This window comes from Rhinolophus hipposideros (genome assembly GCF_964194185.1).
Source record: "Rhinolophus hipposideros genome assembly, chromosome: 10".
Classification (NCBI taxonomy): Eukaryota; Metazoa; Chordata; class Mammalia; order Chiroptera; family Rhinolophidae; genus Rhinolophus; species Rhinolophus hipposideros.
In genome coordinates this window covers 10096661-10115775 of record NC_138056.1, presented here as the reverse complement: position 1 = coordinate 10115775, position 19115 = coordinate 10096661, and the positions used below count along the sequence as shown (strand labels likewise).

At 45.1% G+C, this 19115-nt stretch overlaps 1 protein-coding gene and 1 pseudogene across 14 annotated transcripts in view; both read left to right on the top strand.

Annotated features, from left to right (window-relative positions):
- Window positions 1-9214: 9214 nt before the first annotated feature.
- LOC308503332 (olfactory receptor 10V1-like) lies at window positions 9215-10073 on the top strand (annotated as a pseudogene). The gene has a single exon. The product of its transcript is annotated as an olfactory receptor 10V1-like (transcript).
- An 8070-nt stretch (window positions 10074-18143) lies between these two features.
- STX3 (syntaxin 3) overlaps window positions 18144-19115 on the top strand; it is a 43568-nt gene continuing 42596 nt past the window's right edge. For 6 of the 13 annotated variants that reach the window (XR_013994322.1, XR_013994323.1, XM_081064392.1 and 3 more), the window contains exon 1: window positions 18511-18763. Coding sequence is in view for 8 of the 13 variants with exons in the window: in XM_081064392.1 (XP_080920518.1) it covers window positions 18734-18763 (30 nt within the window). In the remaining 5 variants the exon portion in view is untranslated. The other 7 variants (XR_013994324.1, XM_081064386.1, XM_081064389.1 and 4 more) reach the window with 3 other exon arrangements.

The following is a 19115-nucleotide window of genomic DNA, read 5'->3' as shown; positions in this document are numbered from 1 at the left end:
ACCTAAAAAGCCCCATTGGAAACGTCACAACTGGGCTCAGTCTGGCAAGATCACTCTCTTCATACACATACCAATGTACTTTGTCCTTTTTGCAGTGGCCGTGCTGGAGGTTGGCTACTCCACCAACATGGCTCTCCTGACTGGCTGGTATCCTATCCACGAGGATGCTGCTTGTCTCTCTCCCTGCCTGTGGGAGGATCTCCCTTCTTTGGAGGGTCTGGCTATGTCATTCTCACTGTCATGGCCTGTCTCATGCATGGCAGCCCCTCTGCTGTGTTGCATGCTGAAGCTTTGGGCAGTATAACAAAATCACTGACCACAACCCAACTGACAGCCTGTCCACAGCCCATTTGTACGTAGCATGTGGGCCGGAAGCTTGCAACTTCTACACTAGAGCAATAGAACGGTTTTGTTTGGTCTTCTCTGAGTGGACATTTGACCACTTATCCCTTCTGAAGTCTGTTCCAGCTCAGTGTACACTAGTCCTCCCATATCTGCAGTTTTGCTATTGCAGTTTCAGTTACCTGTGTGTGACGACGGTCCAAAGATGTTAAATGGAAGATTCCAGAACTAGACAATTCATACGTTTTAAATTGTGCAATGTTTTGAGTAGCCTGATGAAATCTCATGCCGTCCTGCTCTGTCCTGCTTAGGACATGAATCATCCTTATGTCTAGTGTTTCCGCGCTGTAGACTCCCCACCCGATAGGCGCTTAGTAGCCCTCGCAGTTATCAGATCAAGTCTCCAGGTATCGCAGGGCTTGCGTTCACGTCACCCTAATTTTACTTCATGATGACCCCAAAGCACAAGAGTCGTGCTGCTGGCAATTCAGATATGCCAAAGAGAGGCTGTAATGAGCTTCCTTTAGGTGAAGAAGTGACGACAGTACAATAATATATTTTGAGAGAAAGACCATATTCACATAACATTTATTACAGCATATTGATAATTGTTCTATTTTATTATTACTTATTGTTACTCTCTTACTGAGCCTAACTTATAAACTTTTTCATAGGTATGTATGTACGGGAAAAACATAGTGTTTGGTACTATCCACGGTTTTGGGCATCCCCTGGGGGTCTTGGAATATATACCCCCGCAGATAAGCAGGGAATACTGTACATATAATTAGACTTTCAAATGGCTGGTGATTGTTTCTTCAGGAATTGCTTTGCATTTTTCTTTTAAGATTGCTTTGACAAACTCCTGCCAAGTTTCTTTCTCTCTCTCTGTTTCTCTGTCTCTCTTCACAGACACACAACCAAACACACACACACACACACACACACACACACACACACACTCCTATAGACCTTTATTCCAACAATGTTTTCAGAGCTACTGGCTCTCCAATGAGCATTTAAACATTTTTCATATTTACTTAAAATTAAGAGATAAATATACAACTGGCACAATCATGTTGTTATATAACAAAAAGTGAGTGAGTTGAATTTAAGTCTAGAAACACATAAAGTAAATAATACCATGTTTCCCCAAAAATAAGACCAGGTCTTATATTAAGTTTTTCTCCAAAAGACGTATTAGGGCTTATGTTCAGGGGATGTCATCCTGAAAAATCATGCTAGGGCTTATTTTCCAGTTAGGTCTTATTTTGGGGGAAACACAGTACCAGTAACTCAGATAAAACATAAATGATGAAGGTTGTTCATTAATGACTGATGTTTGGGATTTTTTGTTGTTGTTACATTTTTATGATAGCCTTGACCAGGATCACTCTCAAGCGCTGTTATAAAACACTTCATTCATAAGGAGTGTGGTAGGGTCTTCAGCGGCATTTGGTGAAAAATGAAAGGAAGGCCCTCTGCTGTAGCATTCTGCAGTCAGTGACTACCGGGCGTTTGTTAGGTGCAGAGCACCAAACTAGACAATGCAGTGCGATACTTAGATGAGTCAGTTGCCGCCACAGTGGTCCTATCCTAGTAGGGGTAGAATAGCAAGTAGTGTAATAAATACAGAGTGATAAGTGCTATAATTAAGATGGGCACAAAACCAGCACAGAGCATGGAGCATGGAATGATTTTTCCTTTTGGGGGAGATTTGGGGAAGGTGTGTATATCAGAATATGGCTTCATTTAGCTGGTGACATGAGGCTGAGTTTTGAAGGATTCTTAGAATTTGTCTAGGTGCACAAAATTACCCTCTACTTGGATAAGCTAAAACTGTGTATCTTGCTCAGCTCCCTCAAACTTGGAGAATAAAAATTTAAGCAATAATTAAATGTATAGCTAAATTGACTAGCAATTAAACCAGTTTAGAATATCACATCCCCAAACGATTCCTGTTTGTGTTCAAACATTGACCTACGGGGATGGTCCAGTTAAGGCTAAGTTGCCTCTTGGGGTTCTATAGAAATGAGATGAGAAGGAGTGAGAGTTGAGAGGGAACCCAGAATTTTGTCTGTGCAAATCCCAAAGTCCCATGTTCTTCCCTTGAGAAGAGGCAGCAGGGTAGGATTAATGGTATCTAGATGTGTGCTTCCCTCAGTGCTGGGGGTTTCTCAGATGTTCAATCTCTATGGTTCCCAAGATACTAAGAAGAGGATTCCAGCTTGGACTTCACTCAGCCTCAGCGAGGTGGTTGCCAGCCACTTTAGGCAGAAGGTAAGGAGGGTAGGGTAAAGGGAAGATCAGGCTGAGTTGTGTGGTCCGGACCCTGCGGAATGACCCCTACTGACCTTGGGAATTTCCTGATCCTATGAAGGGTTTCCTGGTGTGGAGTTACAGATGAATTGAAACAATACTTAAACTTCCTGAAGCTAATGAAGTGACACTCTTTATGCTGAACATACTAACAGCAAACAAGTCTTCAAAACAGGCACTCCATTGCTGAGGAAGAGAGAAGGATGTTTGTCTCTCCCTAAGAATGTGCCTAATTTCCTGGGTTGCCTGGGAGTGGTGAGAAAGAGTTGTCTACTTTCCCTGTAGGAGGAGTACATACTTTGTTGGGACACCCAGAAAATGTAGAGTACTCTGCCCAGTTCCAGGTCATACACCCAATGTCTAGTTGATAGTTGGTGCTCAACAAACACTGGTTAAATGAGTGAATGAGTGAAAGACCTAGAAATTACACCCTGTGAGGGGAGAAAGAAGAGTGCGCCAAGGTCATTTTGGACAAGGAAGGGTCTCCACGGGAATGTTCACCTTACCTCTGAAAGCAGTGCTAGTGCCACAAAAGAGACTCAACAATGGGAAGGCAGCATTACTGAGGGTTTATATTTCCTGGGTAAGAAGAGACCTGGAGTTTTCCCACCCAGTCTCCAAGTAGCAAGGAATTGCGCAGCAGCAAAGGCAGAATTACGTGGAAATGGAACAGAGCATTTAATTTTAATTACAACCAAGCTCACAGTATTGTCATTTTTATCTCACTGGGAAGACCCCGGAGGAGGAGCAAACGTGGGAGTGCAGAGTGGAGAGATTTCCAATTCCCTCATGAATTACTTGGATAAAGACACAAAAGGCAAGAGTAATTTTTTGTTTGTAGAATATATTTATTATGCTTTGAATGCTCCTAAATAAAGTGCCTTACAATAAAACCCTAGCTACAATGAGATCAAAATCAGCTTGCACAAAATAGAAGGCAAAAGATAAATAGCAATGGAGATATTGGGGCTGAGGAATGCTAAGCAATGGAATATAAAACATAGTTTTGGGATTCCTAGCAGCTAAGGCAAAAAGGGAAACATGAATTACTTAGCTCTCTTGGTCAAGTAGGAAGACATATGTGTGTATTCCTTAAGAAAGAAATGTGTGTGTCTGGGTGAGGGTGTGGGGAACGCCTTAAGAGCTCAGATGAATCTTTATCTAAGGAATGTTAAACATCTCTTATATAAACAATGTGATTTTTTTTATTGCAATGGAATTCATTGTAGTTTGTAAGTGTTCCAGAGACATTCTGCACAGAGAGCCTTTTATTTTTAGTCTTACTTGAAAACGAATGGATATTTTAAAGAAACATTTGAATGATGTTGAGTGTAGTGTGCTTGGAAGGTGTGGCTTCCAGGAGCTCTGGTCTAATGCACAATTATAGCTTTGGGAAACGTTCATTAAATTTGTAGATGACAGTAGGGAGAAATTTGTTGGAGTAAAGAACTGGAATTCTCTATAACATTTCACTGGGCTGGCATGATGAGCTAAATCAAAAAGGTGGACTTTAAGAGATGAAGGTAAAGGAAAAAGAGAGAAGGAAAGAAAAGGAGGAAGGAAGGAAGGAAGGAAGGAAGGAAGGAAGGAAGGAAGGAAGGAAGGAAGGAAGGAAGGAAGGAAAGAAAGGTAAATAAACAGCAAAAATCTCAGCCCAAGTCAAGAGTGTGATATGTCTGGAAGTAAACAAACACAGCTGCATCATTGGTAAGCCCACAGATTTTGTGGCCATCTCTAGGTGTTCATTCTGGTGCCAACCACCACTGGTTCCATAACTAGGGCCTGCTACGTAACTTCAGTTTCCTAGCCTCTCAAACGGGAACTTTAAGAATCAAAAACATACTCTTTACAGAAAATTGGAAAAGTGAAGAAAAGTATGAAGAAACCAATGATCTCCTGCTTCTCTCCGAAAACACCCGTACGAATTTATTGTTTCCTTTTAGACTGTTAACAGAATTGGTGTCACACTAGGCACGCAACGGTGCCTCTTCATTGTGTGCATTTCACATGATGTTGTAAGCACTTCCTCTCTCTATCAAACCTTTTAACTAAATGTAACAGGTTTAGTGGCCGTACAAGACTGCATCATGCGGTTATACCTTAAGGGACCGGAATGTTACCTTTTGTTAAGCATTTGTTTTGTTTCCTTATAAAAATGATTATGAAAGCACGCCACACATATCTTGATGCATTTGGCTCCATATTCCAGACCATTTCCTTCGGACAGATCTTTCTGTGTGAGAGTACTGATTCGGTGCCTATAACATTGAAAAGCTCTTCTTGAAAACTGCTTATTATCTCTCTGGAAAGGACATGCCCCTGTCATATCAGAGTACTTAAATGAAGAGTATTATTTCTACTTAAAGGCACTGGCTATGGGTCTCTGGTGCTGATAGAGCGTCAGTAACTCTCCAGTGTTCATGTTAATACAAAGCTACGTGATGCTGGCACTGTGCTGGCCATTAGAATGGAGTGGAACCAGCCCCTGCCCTCATGGAGCTTAGAGACCGTGGAGGGGACAGAAATAAACAAGTGAACATAGGAGCAAACACATTAAAGGAGCAGTGAGGTTCCTGGTTATAGATAATAGTCCTCTTTCTTGTGGCTGACTTGTGCCTTAGTATTTCATTCACGGAGCTCAAATATTCAGAGTAGAGGGTACACTGGGTAGCTTCTCATGCCTCACTGCATGAAGAGAGAGGCAGCTAGGGGTGTGCTCCTCCTGCTGTTGCTCCCAGAAAGGAATTAAAATTCTCAAGGAATAACACTTCTAGAAACTTCCAGATGAGAATCTTCCTACCATGATGCGAACCATCTTCCAACTCTCCTACCCTACATAAGGCTGTGACAAACAAATGACAAGGCAGAGGCAGAAGCATTTAGGAAACGAAAGAAAAATTTTTCTTGAAGAGCTTGCAGGGAGCCAGACTTTCAAAGGACTGGCTTGCCAGAAACAAGAACAAAACAAATATTCAAAGGGAAAAGCTGCAATTAGCAAGAATACGAAGGTTGCATTTTTCTGTTTATGGTGAAAAACAACAACATCCTTACATGATTATCGTATTCACAAAGATCATGACATATCTTCAGACATCACAGAAAAATAAGCAAAAATACATTCTTTTGGGGGTCCAAAATCAGCCAGGGTGATCCTGTTAGTTTTGGTTTAACTCAGGGTACAAATTGTTTTGTCCTCTCTTACTGTGGTATGTGAAGTGCTTAATGATTGGAAGCAAGGCCAAGTGTCAGTTTTTGTTTCTGTAGTAGATGCGGTCTGGTGGGTGTCTCTGTGTGTTGTTGCCATATGTTGTTTTGGTTACTATACAAACCTGCCCGAAATTCTTTCCTACCAATCACAGGCAACGGAAAGAAAACTGGGCAGAGAGATTCTAAAATAAATTTAAATGTAAGATTCTTTTCCTTTATGCATTCAACAATCGTCTATTAAAATCCCATCTATGCTAGTCATTGTGGACAGGACTTTTGCTGTTTAATGTCAGGACCATTTATGGAGGTGAGAGCATTAAGGGTTCCTAGGAGGAATGCTGAGGAATCAAGGGCTAACAATGCTGGGAAGCTGTTTCCACTGTTGGGCCTGAAATGACAAAGTGACAGGACAGTGCAATTGGATCCCAGCAAAATCTGGAGCCGTGGAAGATGGCCACCCAACCAAAGCTGTGGTCATATAATATGGTGGTAGAGGGAGAAGGGGGCGGCAGTAGTAGTAGTAGTAGTTCTAGTAGTACTAGTACTACTACTAGTAGTGTGTATGTAAAATATCCTCTCTCTCTCTATGCTGCTGTTCATTCTCCTCCAAGTACCTTTCATTGGCCAAACCCAAGCAGAAGCCATGGGGTGAGGTAGTCCTTAGTGACCAGCCAACCCTGGGGCAGAGCAGGGTGGAGAGTGAATCTTGGGGGCAGATCTCGAAGGACCAACAAAGCCTCCCTTTTCCAAATCACTAAGAGGAGAAGCAGGTTCTGAAAGTGATAGAAATGGAGTGTCCAGAGAGATAGGAGGAGGGTCTGGGTAGAACAGTATCACAGAGGCCCTGGGTGTGGACTTCCAAGGAAAGGGGAGTATCCAACCGCCTCCAATGCTACAGACATTCAAGTCAAAAGTCTCTACTGGATTCAGCAAATGGAAGTCATTGGTGACCTTCATTAGAGTGGTCTCAGGGAGTAAGATGCAAACCAGATTGCCTGTGCTAAAAAGGAACAGGAAATGGTTGAGATGGGAAGGAGAGAGGGCAGCACTGGAAGAGAATACAAGATTGAGAGAAGTTGCATTTTCACCATGGCAGATAAAGCTGACGTAGAGTGGGGAGCAGAGGCCGATATTGGATGAGAGAGAGAATAACTTGTGGAGAAAGATCCCAGAGGAAGCAGGAGGGACGGAGAACATCAGCTTTGCAGAGGAGAAGGGACACTCTACATAGTCATATTGAGAACGTATTATGGATATGTTCAACAAAAAACACGTTCATGACCCAAATCTTTTCTGAAAAAAAGGGTTGATTGAGCCAAATGCCAACCATAAAAGGAACGGGTCCTAGGGCCTGCAATCTAAACCGCAGCAGCAGGACGAGTTGGAGAAGACAAACATGTCTGCCATCCTGGGATTGACGGGGCTCTTTTATGTGAACAGTCTGGGAAAGAAAGACGTAAGTTCTTTTGAAAGAATTTACATTTGCTATAGATAAAGGAGGTGGAAAAAGATGAAGTGGGATTCGTTCTGGGATAGGTGCAGAGTCCATAGGAAGAAGTGCTTTCTCCTTTGGATTGGTGGTGGGCAATAGTCCAGAAAGTTCATGCATAAGCAACATGTGGTGGCACCTGGTGGTCGGCTACTCATCTGTTCTCTCTAGATAATCACAGAAAAAGCCACCTGGAAGGTAACGCAAAGTTCCAACATGCATTCAGGAATGTGAGCAGCCTTTTGTTGGTTTTGCCCTGCAGTTGTTAACTGATTTACCTGTCTTGTCTCTTCCGCCCTCCAGCCTACAAGATTTAGGACATCCCAGGCTTTTTTTCTTGTCAGGTATATGGATAGGCAGAGAATGTTATAGGTCCAGAGCTAGTGAGAATGAGGTGAGTTGCCTCCAGGTAGCTTCTGTTATTCTTTTCTGTGTAGTTGGAAGCTGGGTCAACTACTGTCAATGAGAGAGGGGGCAGCAGAAGCAAGGACCTGAAGAGACCAGAGAAATTTGCACTAGTCTTGGTGGAGACAAGAAGAAGGAATGACTCAGAGGACCAGGGACAGTGCTGGGGTTGGTAATGTCACTCTATCTCTACTGTGGCACCAGTCAGTAGAATTGTGTGATCTTTAGTTATGTTCAGCCTGGAATAGAGATGTTGGATATTATAGAAGGTAACAGGGTTGACAAAAGGTCAATGAGCTAAGAATGGTGATGATATTGGCAAAGACGAGCGGAAGAGATGGACCATAGATAGGTCTCGGTTGGATGGGGCAGGGAGTAAAGCCCAAAGGAGGCTTATTTGGGAGAATTGGAGGCATCATCTCGAAAAGTTGGACGAAGAATCGTATTAATGACTATTGCTAACATTTGTGGAGAGTTTGAGGAGGGGGCAGAAACATTTGCTTCTCACAACCATCTTAAAAGTTGTGTCCTGCTGTCTTTATAGATGAAGAAATTGAAGTAGAAAGCTTCCGTAACTTGCTCAAGATCACACCATTGGTCAATGGCAGATCAGGGATTAGAACCTAATTGGGCTCACCCCGGCGTCTGTGCTCTTGACAGCCAGGCAGGGGATTAAGAGAATAGGGGGAGTTGTGGTCTGGGAATGGCATACTGTGGTTTAACTTTTCAGTGCTGACTCAAACAGACATTTGTACACCAATGTCCACAGCAGCATTATTCACAGTAGCTAAAAGGTCGGAAGAATCCAGGTGTCCATGCAGAGATGAATGGGAAAACAAAATGTGGTGCAGACAAATACAACGGAATATTATTCATCCATGAAAAGGAACGCAAACATTTTGATATATACTACCATGTGGACGGACCTTGAAAACATTGTGCTCAGTGAAATAATCCAGACATAGAAGGACAAATATTGTATTATTTCACTTATATGAATACCTAGAATAGGCAAGTTTATAGAGATAGGAATTAGGAGAGAGGTTACTTAGGGGCAGGGGGAGGAGATATTGGGAAGTTCTTGTTTAGAGTTTTTGTTGGGGATTATAACAAAATTTGGGGTATAGATAGAGGGGACAGTTACACAGCATTGTGAATGTATTTAATGTCACAAATTGTACACTTACACATGGTTAAAATGAGAAATATTACATAATGTCTATTTTACCACAATTAAAAAAATAATTTCAGTGGTGGAGTACTTCTGGGTGATCACAAGAAAAAACAAGTGTCGTAGAAGTGAGCTGCTGAATTTAGACTGGAGGTAGTGACGGTTGGAATTGAGGAGACCCAGGAAGGGCGAGGCTAGGGGCTGAATGGGTCACTGCAGAGGCTCTGTGTCCCTTCAGGGGGCAGCGCCTGTGCCACTGTCAGGTCCCACGTGTTGCCTACATGCAGGAGGCCAACCAAACCGGGATGATTCATGTCCACCTCCGCCCCTTCTCCAAACTCCGCGGTGCAGATGCTGATTTCTTTGACCTTCCAGGTTAGGTGTCTGGTCAGCCTCAGTGGCAGTGCCTTCATGTCCTTCATCACTTGGGTCGTCTCTCCACACCCCCATGTACTTCTTCCTGGCCACCTAAGCTGCTCTGGAGGTCTGCACCTCTGCCACCATTGTCCCTCTGCCTCGGGCCAGCATCCCAACCACGGAGAAAAGCCCCATCGCTCTGCCTGGCTGTGGTGCCCAGGCCTTCTTCTTCATCGTCCTGGGTAGCACTGTCTGCATTCTGTTGGCCGGTTGGTGGCCATCTGTCACCCTCTGTGTTACACCCTCATCATGAGCTGGGGTCTGGGCCAGGAAGCTGAGTGTGCTCAACTTCTGACTCCCCTCTGCAGCAGCAGAGCACTCAGCCTGTTCTGTGGTGATGTCCTCCTTGCCATGGGAGTGGCCTGTGCAGATACCTGGGTACAGGAAGCTGCTCTGTTTGTGGTGAGTGTCACTGTCCTCACCAGCCTCTTCCTGCTTTTCTCTCGTGCACATGTTGTCACTGTGGTTGCCATCCCGAGGATCTGCTGGAGGCACAGGCCGCCTCCCCCTGCCCTCCCACAGACTGGGGTCCTGCTGCAGCACAGCTGTGGAAGCCTCACCCACCTATGTCCCAGCTCCAGCTGCTGTCCGGAGAGGGGCCAGGTAGTGTCTGTGGTTTACAAATTCATCATCCCTGTGCCAAGCCCCTAGGTCTACAGCTTGAGGAACAGAGGGCTTAAGGGTGCTTTGAAGGAAGCAATGAGGGGCTTCCCATTGTCCTAAACAAGACGAATGCCCTGGGCGGTCCACTACAACATTTGTGGGCAAACGCCAAAGGGTATGCTTCCTGAAAGATGAGGACCTTGGGGGCTAGGAGGTCATTGGTCTTGTCCTGTTATTTCTTCCTGGTTATATTGGTTTTGAAAAGTCATTTTCCTTTTCTCGGCCTCAGATTCCTCATCTCTAAAATGGGAATTCAAGTGCCCACAAGACCCAAATTCTGGGGTAGTGATGAGGACCAAGGTACATCAAGTGCAAATACTTTATCACAAAGGGAGATACAGTAGTGAATGTCATTATTACTATCTCACCATCACATGTAAAGTTTGTGTCCTACTTTGGACTTCTCTCCAGATGTAGTTCTCAGCTTCTTAGCACATCTGAGCAGGGGCAGAGCCAAGAATAAGATAGAAATCAAATTGGGACCATCGCAACCATCCTTTCATGATTCTCATGGTGTAAATGCTGAGTTTATGCCTATTTGAATTATTTATCTTTCATCCTAAATTCTCTTCCAGGAAAAGGTGATAGGGAAAGCTCTGGAGTTTAAAAGTTTTGATAGTTTCTTGTTTCTTACCTCGATACGTGGAGCTAATCTGTCTCCAACTGTATCTGTCTCTGTATTAGTCTGCCTCTAAATCACTCTCCCCATGCTTCATTCTCTTTACCGTTCTCTGTCCTTTTCTTCGGTCATTCTCTCTCTCTCTCTCTCTCACACACACACACACACACACACACACACACACACACCTTTACACCCTCATATTTTTTATCACTAGCTGTTATGGTCTGACTGTATGTGCTCCTTCACCCCAGTTCATCTGTTGAAATGCTAATGCCCAAGGGGGTGGCATTAGGAGGTGGGGCCTTTGGGAGGTGATTAGATCATGAGGGCAGACCCCCTCATCATGGGATTAGTGCCCTTAGAAAAGAGGCCCCACGAAGCTCCCTAGTTTCTTCTGTCACAGGAGGACACAGCGAGGAGCCTACAACCCAGAAGGGCCTCACTCAACCACCCTGATCTCAGACTGCCAGCTCCAGAACTGTGAGAAATAAATTACTTTTGTTGAGAAGCCACCAACCTGTGGTATGGTGCTATAGCAGCCCGAGTGGACTGAGACGCTAGCTAAGTATGTATAATATGGAAAAATTGCTTTGGTAACTGAGCCTCTCTGTAGGAGGGAGGTGGTGCTCAGATCTTGATTTGGGTAGAGCAAAGCTACTTCTGCGAAAACAGACACTGACAGGATACAGTGAGGAGGGCAAAAGACTCTACATGGCTCTGAGTAGGAGGGTAATCATTTTCATGACCATTTGTTTCACGGCAAGGGCATCAGAACAGAGGTGGATTACTATCTATTGGTAGGGTAGAGGAAGCTCATTCATCCTTCTACCCATTGCTTATCGAGTGGTTTATTCCTTCCACAAGACACTAAGCAATCATTGAACTTGAACTCTACTATGTACGTACATACCTGTGGGAGGTGGAGCAGGCTATGGAAAGGTAAGTGTGGGGCAGCTCCTGCCTTGAAGGAAGTTAAAAGCCTAGTGGGATTTAAGAACATAAACTCTCATGACACTAAGGGCTATGTGATACAATACTATGAGCTTCCAAAGGAGGGACAGTCAAGGGAATCAGGCGAGTGTGATGAGGAAGGTGGCATTTGAGCTGCACCATGACAGGTCTCCAGGTCTCTGGGTGAACAAAGCAGAACAAGAGGGGCATTTCTGAAGGAAGGAACTGGAAGGGCACGAGAACAGGGAATCAGCTCATAGTGCCTGTTTCCTTAGCTGGAAAAAGCATAAAAAGTGTGCTACAAAAATTTTCTTCTATATTTTTCTGAAAATGTATCACAGGCCAAAGAGGCAGAAATCAGGACCAGAATTCAAATGATATGTAACCAAACTGTTACTTTCTTCCTTTGAAAGACAAGACCCTTTTGGGCTCGATCTTTTTTGGTTCAATTACAGACACTTGTGTCCTACCCAATATTTTCCGAGGTCAGTGTTATCTGTGGGACATTGGTCCTGTCCAATGTAGGTCTTTGGGGGCAAATAAACATTATGCAGGCCAACAAGTGTGAGGGGTACTGTGCTGCTCAAACTAAAACTGGTGGTTTACTCAGTGCTGTGACATGCCAACGTGCAGTCAGGACTCCCCCAAGATGAGGGATGCATTTCGCCATGTGTTCTAAACTCTGTGGCCACCAAATGCTTTTATCCCATGGAGTATCTCTTGAAATGTTTTATCCTGTTGACCCTGCATTGAAAATGCTACATTAGCTGATGCTGAGTATCAAGAGGGTTATTTCACTTTTGAAATATTCCGGGCATTTTTCAATTCTCTGTGCTCTTTGAGAAAACACGTGTGGTTGTCATGAGTGAGTAGGGTCCTTTTCAAGTGATTGAATAAGGGAATTAATGATTGCAATATATTAACCCATTTATCTTACCCCAAACCCATGAGGTGAGACGGGTATTATTATTAGCTCTGTTTACAAATAAGGAAGCTGAGACACAGGGAGCTTAAATCAAGGTCACTCAGCCAGGAAAGGCAGAACTGAGATTTGCCCTGGGCATTTTGGTTTCAAAGCTTGGGCACGAAACCACTACCTCTCCCAGAATGCTATCAGTATCCTATGAGCACTTGGGAAAATCACTTCATGTTCTGTACTTAATTTATAATAAAGTGAGGACAATGATATTTGCTCTAACTGCTTCCCTGAGTTACTGTGAGATCTGAGAGAGAGAGAGAGAGAGAGAGAGAGAGAGAGAGAGAGAGAGAGAGAGAGAGAGAGAGAGAAAACTGAAAAAGTACAATAAAAGATTCAGCACGGTTGTTCAAGAATCCAAATAGATAAATACAATAGATGGCTTGTTTTTTAAATTACAAAAGTTTAAAGCCATAATTATTCATTTGCCTTTCACCTGTGATCAACTATGTTGAGCCTGTTACTTTTGACAGGTGTTTCAAAGGTTCTGTAAGAAGCAAACATGTCTTCTGTAGCTCAGAATACCAGCAGACTCCCGTGTATGAGGCTCCCGCCACTGAGTCACTCTTTACATAAATAGGACCATGTGATTTCTGGCTCCCCAGATTGAGAAGTTTGTATAAAAATTTTAAAAAATGTACATGGTGCAAATGATTTATATTGTTAAATCATTGACATAGGTATGTGGTGTGTGGAGATTCATGTTAGAAAAGCATCTGAACAACATGCTATAAAACATCTCTATAAACAAAACTTATGTTGAACACTCAGTTCAATGACAGAGTTCACCCTTTAAGACACGTGGAGTTACAATTGTATTTAAAGAGCCAGGATCCAGGAAGGATCTTCTTTCTTCCTTAGGGAGAGGAGAGAAGGGTCCTTAGGTAGTGTGTGTATGTGTGAGAGGTTGTGTGTGTGTGTTAGTAGCCAGCTATTTGATTTAGTCTCCAAATATTTGCAGTGCACCGTCTTCACGGTACCTCTGGAAGGTGAATAATATACTGGTCGTTGCTGTCAAGCACTCCATGGCCTGCCAGGGAGACAGATGTGTAAGCAGCTAGGTACAGGACAACACAGGGTGTGCTTTAAAAAGAAATCAGATAGCGTCAATGGAACTGTAACAGCTATATATGATGCCAGAGGGGCAATAGATTGGGGGTGGGGGGTTATCACTTTGTGAGGGGTGTAAATGTCTAACTAGTGCATTGTTTTGTACAACTGAAACTAATAATAATAATTAAAAAGAGATCAGAACAAGTACTGTTGGGGGCCGGTGGGCAGACAGGCCCAGAAGACCACCCAAGTGAACTGGAGATGGCTGCAGTCTTGGGGGAGGAGTCAGGATTTGCCAGCCCTGAAATGGGAAAAGCACGTTGTTGTCGCAGGCAGAGGTAGGTGACAAGCCCTGGACACGTTAGGTTCAGAGAAGAGGTGGGTATTTGGTGAGGCTGATAGTGGGGCTGTGTGTGTCAGGGAGTGACAGACAGTATGTGGAACCAAGGCCAGATTGGGCAAGGGTTTGAATGCCATTCTAAGAAAAATGTGGACTCCCTATTCTTTGTAATGAGAAGCCACTGATGTGTTTTAATGAGAAGAAAGGCCTTAACGGAGTCGTATTACAAGAACATTCAGTTAATAATTCCCTAAACATATACTGAATGCCTAGTACATTTTTGGCCCTATGCTTGGGTCTGGGTCCACATCAGTGAGGAGGCAAAGCTGCTGCCCTTACAGAACTTATAGAAGGGGCAGGAGATAGACCTGTGGCCAGGTAATTGGTGTGGTGGCAACTATGATGGAGAAGTCCAAGGTGTCACAGAGGTACGCTCGAGGGAACTTGTCAGTCCTGAGGGTGAGGCCTGGAGGATGGGTCAGAGTTGTCCTGGTCGGATATAGGGGAGGAGAGCTCTGCGAGGTAAAACAGCGTAACTGGCATTAACTGGAATTTGAATTATGTACCAGGCAGCCGCCTAGATGGCTCCTGGTCTTCCTGCCCTTGCCTTGAGTGCAGGTTGAACCTAGTGACTCACTTCTAATGAATAGACTATGGCAAAAGTGATAGGCTATTACATCTGAGATTAGGTAACAAAAACACTGTGGCTTCCATCCATCTTACTCTTTCTCATTCTCTCTCTCTCTCTCTCTCTCTCTCTCTCTCTCTCTCTCATCTGCTTGCTCTAATGGAAGCCAGCTGCCGTGCTATGGGCTGCCCCAAGGGAAGGCCACATGGCAAGGAACTGAGGACAGCCTCCAGCCAACAGCCAGGGAGGAACAGAGAGCCTCAGTCCACAAACCATTCGAGGGACCTTCGAAGCAGATCTTTCCCCAGGAAAGCCAGGAAATGAGACTATAGCCCCAGCCAACACCTTAACTGCAGTCTCGTGAAAGATCTTGACACAGAGGCAACCAGCTAAGCTGCACCTGGATTCTTGGATCACAGAAACTATAGGATAATAGTTTGTTGTTTTAAGCTGTTAGGTTTTAGGGCAATTTGTTATGCAGCCATAGATAACTAATACAAACTGTAAGGGGGCGAAAACTACAAGTCAGGAATTTTATTCTCTATCCTGGTTATTCTCCATCCTTCCTGCAGCGGGGAAGAGTTAGTATGGTGGAATAGAAATAATCTTCCTGTTAATTCTCTAGTTCCTCTTATCTCTTTCTATTGAACACCACACCGGAGACACCACCTCAAGGTACACCAGCCAGAGAGTGGTCTCATCTGTTACACGACAGGCTCTGGAGGTCAAGATGGGTTAAGGCTCAGTCCTTGTCTCCAGTGGGAATGTAGTAAACTTAGAGGGAGGAGAGAGATGGAAGTGGAACCCCAAGTCCCAGGATTCTATCTTTGGTTTGTTTGTAAAGGTAAAAATCAAGTGTTGGCTGACTTATTTATAACCCAAATGCAAACACTTGAATTAATCCTGACCCTGTTTAATGGGGAAACAACTATACTAAGATCTGGTGGGTGGGACATTGAGTACCACTGTGGGGTAGAAAAGTGAAGATACATTAGAAATTGGGACCCCCACTGAATCTGGAACCATAAGTCACTGTCCACCCACATGGAGACCCTATAGTCCACTTGGGCTCAATATCAAGTTTTCCTCACCTGCTCAGGAACTCCCCTTGCTCAGGTCCCATGTCTAGCAGTTACTTGACTTTTTTCTATTTCTTGTACCCAACTAGCAGGTGGAATCCAGACTTCTGCCTGGAAAGAGCAAATACTACTAATGTTAACATAAAATTAACAAAATAGGGTTCATACCTACTAGTAGTTTTAAAGAAGGCTCGAAGTCTATAACAACTACCATCAAATAGAATGACACAACAAAAGAACTCTGCTGATGCTTCCCTTCCTGGATTTCTGGACTCCAATTTCAGTTAAGTGGGCCCTTTCTGTTTAAACACTGTTTTCAATGTTTGAAAAAATAAAGGAAATCATGTAGTCATTTCTGTATGGCCACATAGGTTAACGAAAAGGTCATTTTTTTCTTCATGACAACATCGTCTCCTAGAAACCAAATCCTACGCCCCTCAGTTTTATTGAGATATAAATGATGTATAACACTGTATTAGGTTAAGGTTCACAACATAATGATTTATGTATATATTGTGAAATGATTACATAAATTTAGTTAACATCCATCACCTTACATGGTTACAGTGTTTTCTTATGAGAACTTTTACGATCTATTCTCAACATCTTTCAAATTGTTACCTATAGTCACCATGCTGTACATTACAGCCCCAGAAGTTACTCATCTTATAACTGGAAGTTTGTAGCTTTCGACCTCCTTCACCCATATAAGCCACCAGTCTGTTCTCCATATCTATGAGCTTGAGGAAACCAACTTTCTTGTTACCTAGTAAATATATTTTGTGAGCGATATGAAATTTTTCAAAATAAGAGATGTACAAGTGAAAATAAAGAATACGAGTATATGATATCCTTGATCTTGAAAAGTTTGGGTAGCATTAGTTTTGATCAGCCCCCTTATTTGAAAAGTGAGAAAATAGACTGTGACAGCTGACAGCTGTTTCGTGGCAGCAACTCTGTCTAGAGCTTACGCCTCCGGGCCACGTGTCTGCAACTGTTCTACTGCCCCATAACAACTTTTCCTGTGTGGAAAGCCCATCTTGTGAAGGACAGATTAAATTTCCTAAGTGTTTGGACAAAGGAAATGAGCAAGAAACAGTGGTGGAATTTTCAGGGAGGAAAATTTTAATTCTGTGTAACAAATATTTAAACAACAGTTGGAACTGTTCATTCAGGGAAGATGCTTCCTTGGGAGTGTCTGGAAAAACTCAAAAAATTTAAATGGAAAAAAAAACTTACCGGCACGCTCGGCCTTGTCTAATGCACCTTTCTGGGTTATCTGATTTTATAATAGTCTTTGTCTTTTATGGTCTTGTAGCTATTTTACAATTTTGTAAATTGTAAAACACTGATGGTAACGCAAAAGATTTCTGTCCATAGAGATGAAATGAAATTTTTTCTGGTGGAGGTGCAATTGGTTTTCTATGGTCCTTTTCAGACTAATAATGTAAAGAGTTGTTCACATATTTGTCTTCTTCAGGAGTCCCTCTTTTCCTGAACCGCGAGGACCGAGCACATTTGTTAAGAGAAGGAGCTGGGATATCTATTTCTGAATTACTCGCCTTTTCCATGTGTGACCACCAGGTGCGCAGAAGCGTTCCCTGTGCTAAAGGAAAACTCCACCGAGCGAACTCCTGCGGTAGACGGAAGTGTTTAGGACAAGAGAGGGGGGATGAGCGCTGAGAATCGCAGAGTTGAAACAGCCGGCCGCGTACACACCGTATCTTTATGACAGGCGATGAAGTCAGCTTGAAGCACGCCCTAGGATCGCAGAAGAGGGCAAAGGTCTGCTCGAATGACGAAAAATATTTACAGCCCTTTAACCTGAAAGCATAGAGCAGATTTTTTTCCTGACTTGAGAATTGAATTTTCGGATTGTCAGTCCCATCGTGTATGGAGCGCCACTCTCTGCTGGATAGGACGTTTGTTGCCAAGAAGGAGGACCACTAGGAATGAGAGTAGAGAGGCTGGGGGTGGAGGGAGGAGAGGGGATCGAAGAAGAAGGGGCAGTGCAAAGAAGCCACCCACGTTTCAGAAGCTACAACCCACCTGGGCATCTCTACACCACGTCGAGATTCGGCTTAAGATTTCCCATACAAACATCTGTATCTTAGAACCTTGCTCTAGCTATACCTTGGGAATCAGCCATACCATTCCTCCTCTGTCACACAGGCCTCACAGCAAACTGTGAAGTGGGTATTATCGCTGATTTATAGGTATGAAAACAGTCCCCTAGGGAAACAATGCCTTTCCCAAAGTTACACACATGGTTAGTGGCAGGTGTCCTGACTTCAACGTTGAACTGCTTATATTTCTCTGACCGGTCGCAACGGCCAACAGCGTGAAATCCGAACTCTTCACCTCAGCCGGCCCTCTCCAGCCTCATCTGGTTATTTCCTCTAGGAACACCCTGTGTCCGCTGCAGCACGCAGTCCCCTAGACTGTGCAAACGCCGTTGTGGGGGCGCCCTTTCCCCCAGGTGCAATTAGTTGCTCCCTCTCCCACCCAGCACAAATCACGTCGTCTCAGACGTCAGTGTGGAACGTTGTCCCGCCTCGCCGTGAGTGAGTCTGCTGAGGGCTGGAAGGTAGCACAGAGCCTGGCACAGGTAGTGAATGGCTGTAGAATGGAAAGGATGGAATTGAGGTCGAACACACCCACTCGCGCACTTCGTGGGCCTTGCGGAGGGATCTACCAGTACTCGGCCCAGTCCTGGGACTCCTCGGCTCCCGGGAGGGACCGGAGCTCGGGCAGCAGGAGTGAGACACGTGGTGGGTGGCCCCGCGGCAGCTGGGCAAGGCCCCTTTAAGGAGGAGCGCGGGGCGCGGCCCAGGTGAGGGGCGGGTCCGCGGGAGGATCAGCGCCGCGCGCCGGCGCCCGCCCGGGAGCCGGATTTGGAGCGCGCAGCGCCGGCGGGGCCTCGCTGGGCCACGGACGCTGCTCCTAGCCGCCGCCGCCGCCGCCCGCCTCCACCCGGGCCTGTAGCTCGTTCGCTCCGGCGGGGCCCGGCCGCCACTTCCGGCCGCTCACCTGGGACGCGGTCACCTGCCTCGGGGCGCCTGGGCAGCAGAATGAAGGACCGGCTGGAGCAGCTGAAGGCTGTGAGTCCTGCTGCCCCCAGGAACCCGGCGGGCGGGGGGCTGCGGGGGGGCGGAGCTGCGCGGTGCGGGGGCTTCCCTTCCCTCCGCACCTCCAGGCTGGAGGGGCCGGGCGCGGGGCCTGCCCTCCCCAAGCCCCAGCCGCATCCCGCGCCGGTTCCGCACCCTCCCCTCCCCACCCGGGTCATGTGCCTGTGATTCATCGCTGGGCTGCCTTTCCCTGGATGCCTTTAGCCTCCCCTCCCTCTCCCACCCGCAAGCTGGACGGCGTCAGTCCAGATCTGGGGTCGGCGGGGTGTGCTTGGGCCCAGAGGAGCTCTCTGTGAGGTCGGGGTCACCTCACCACCTGCCCGCT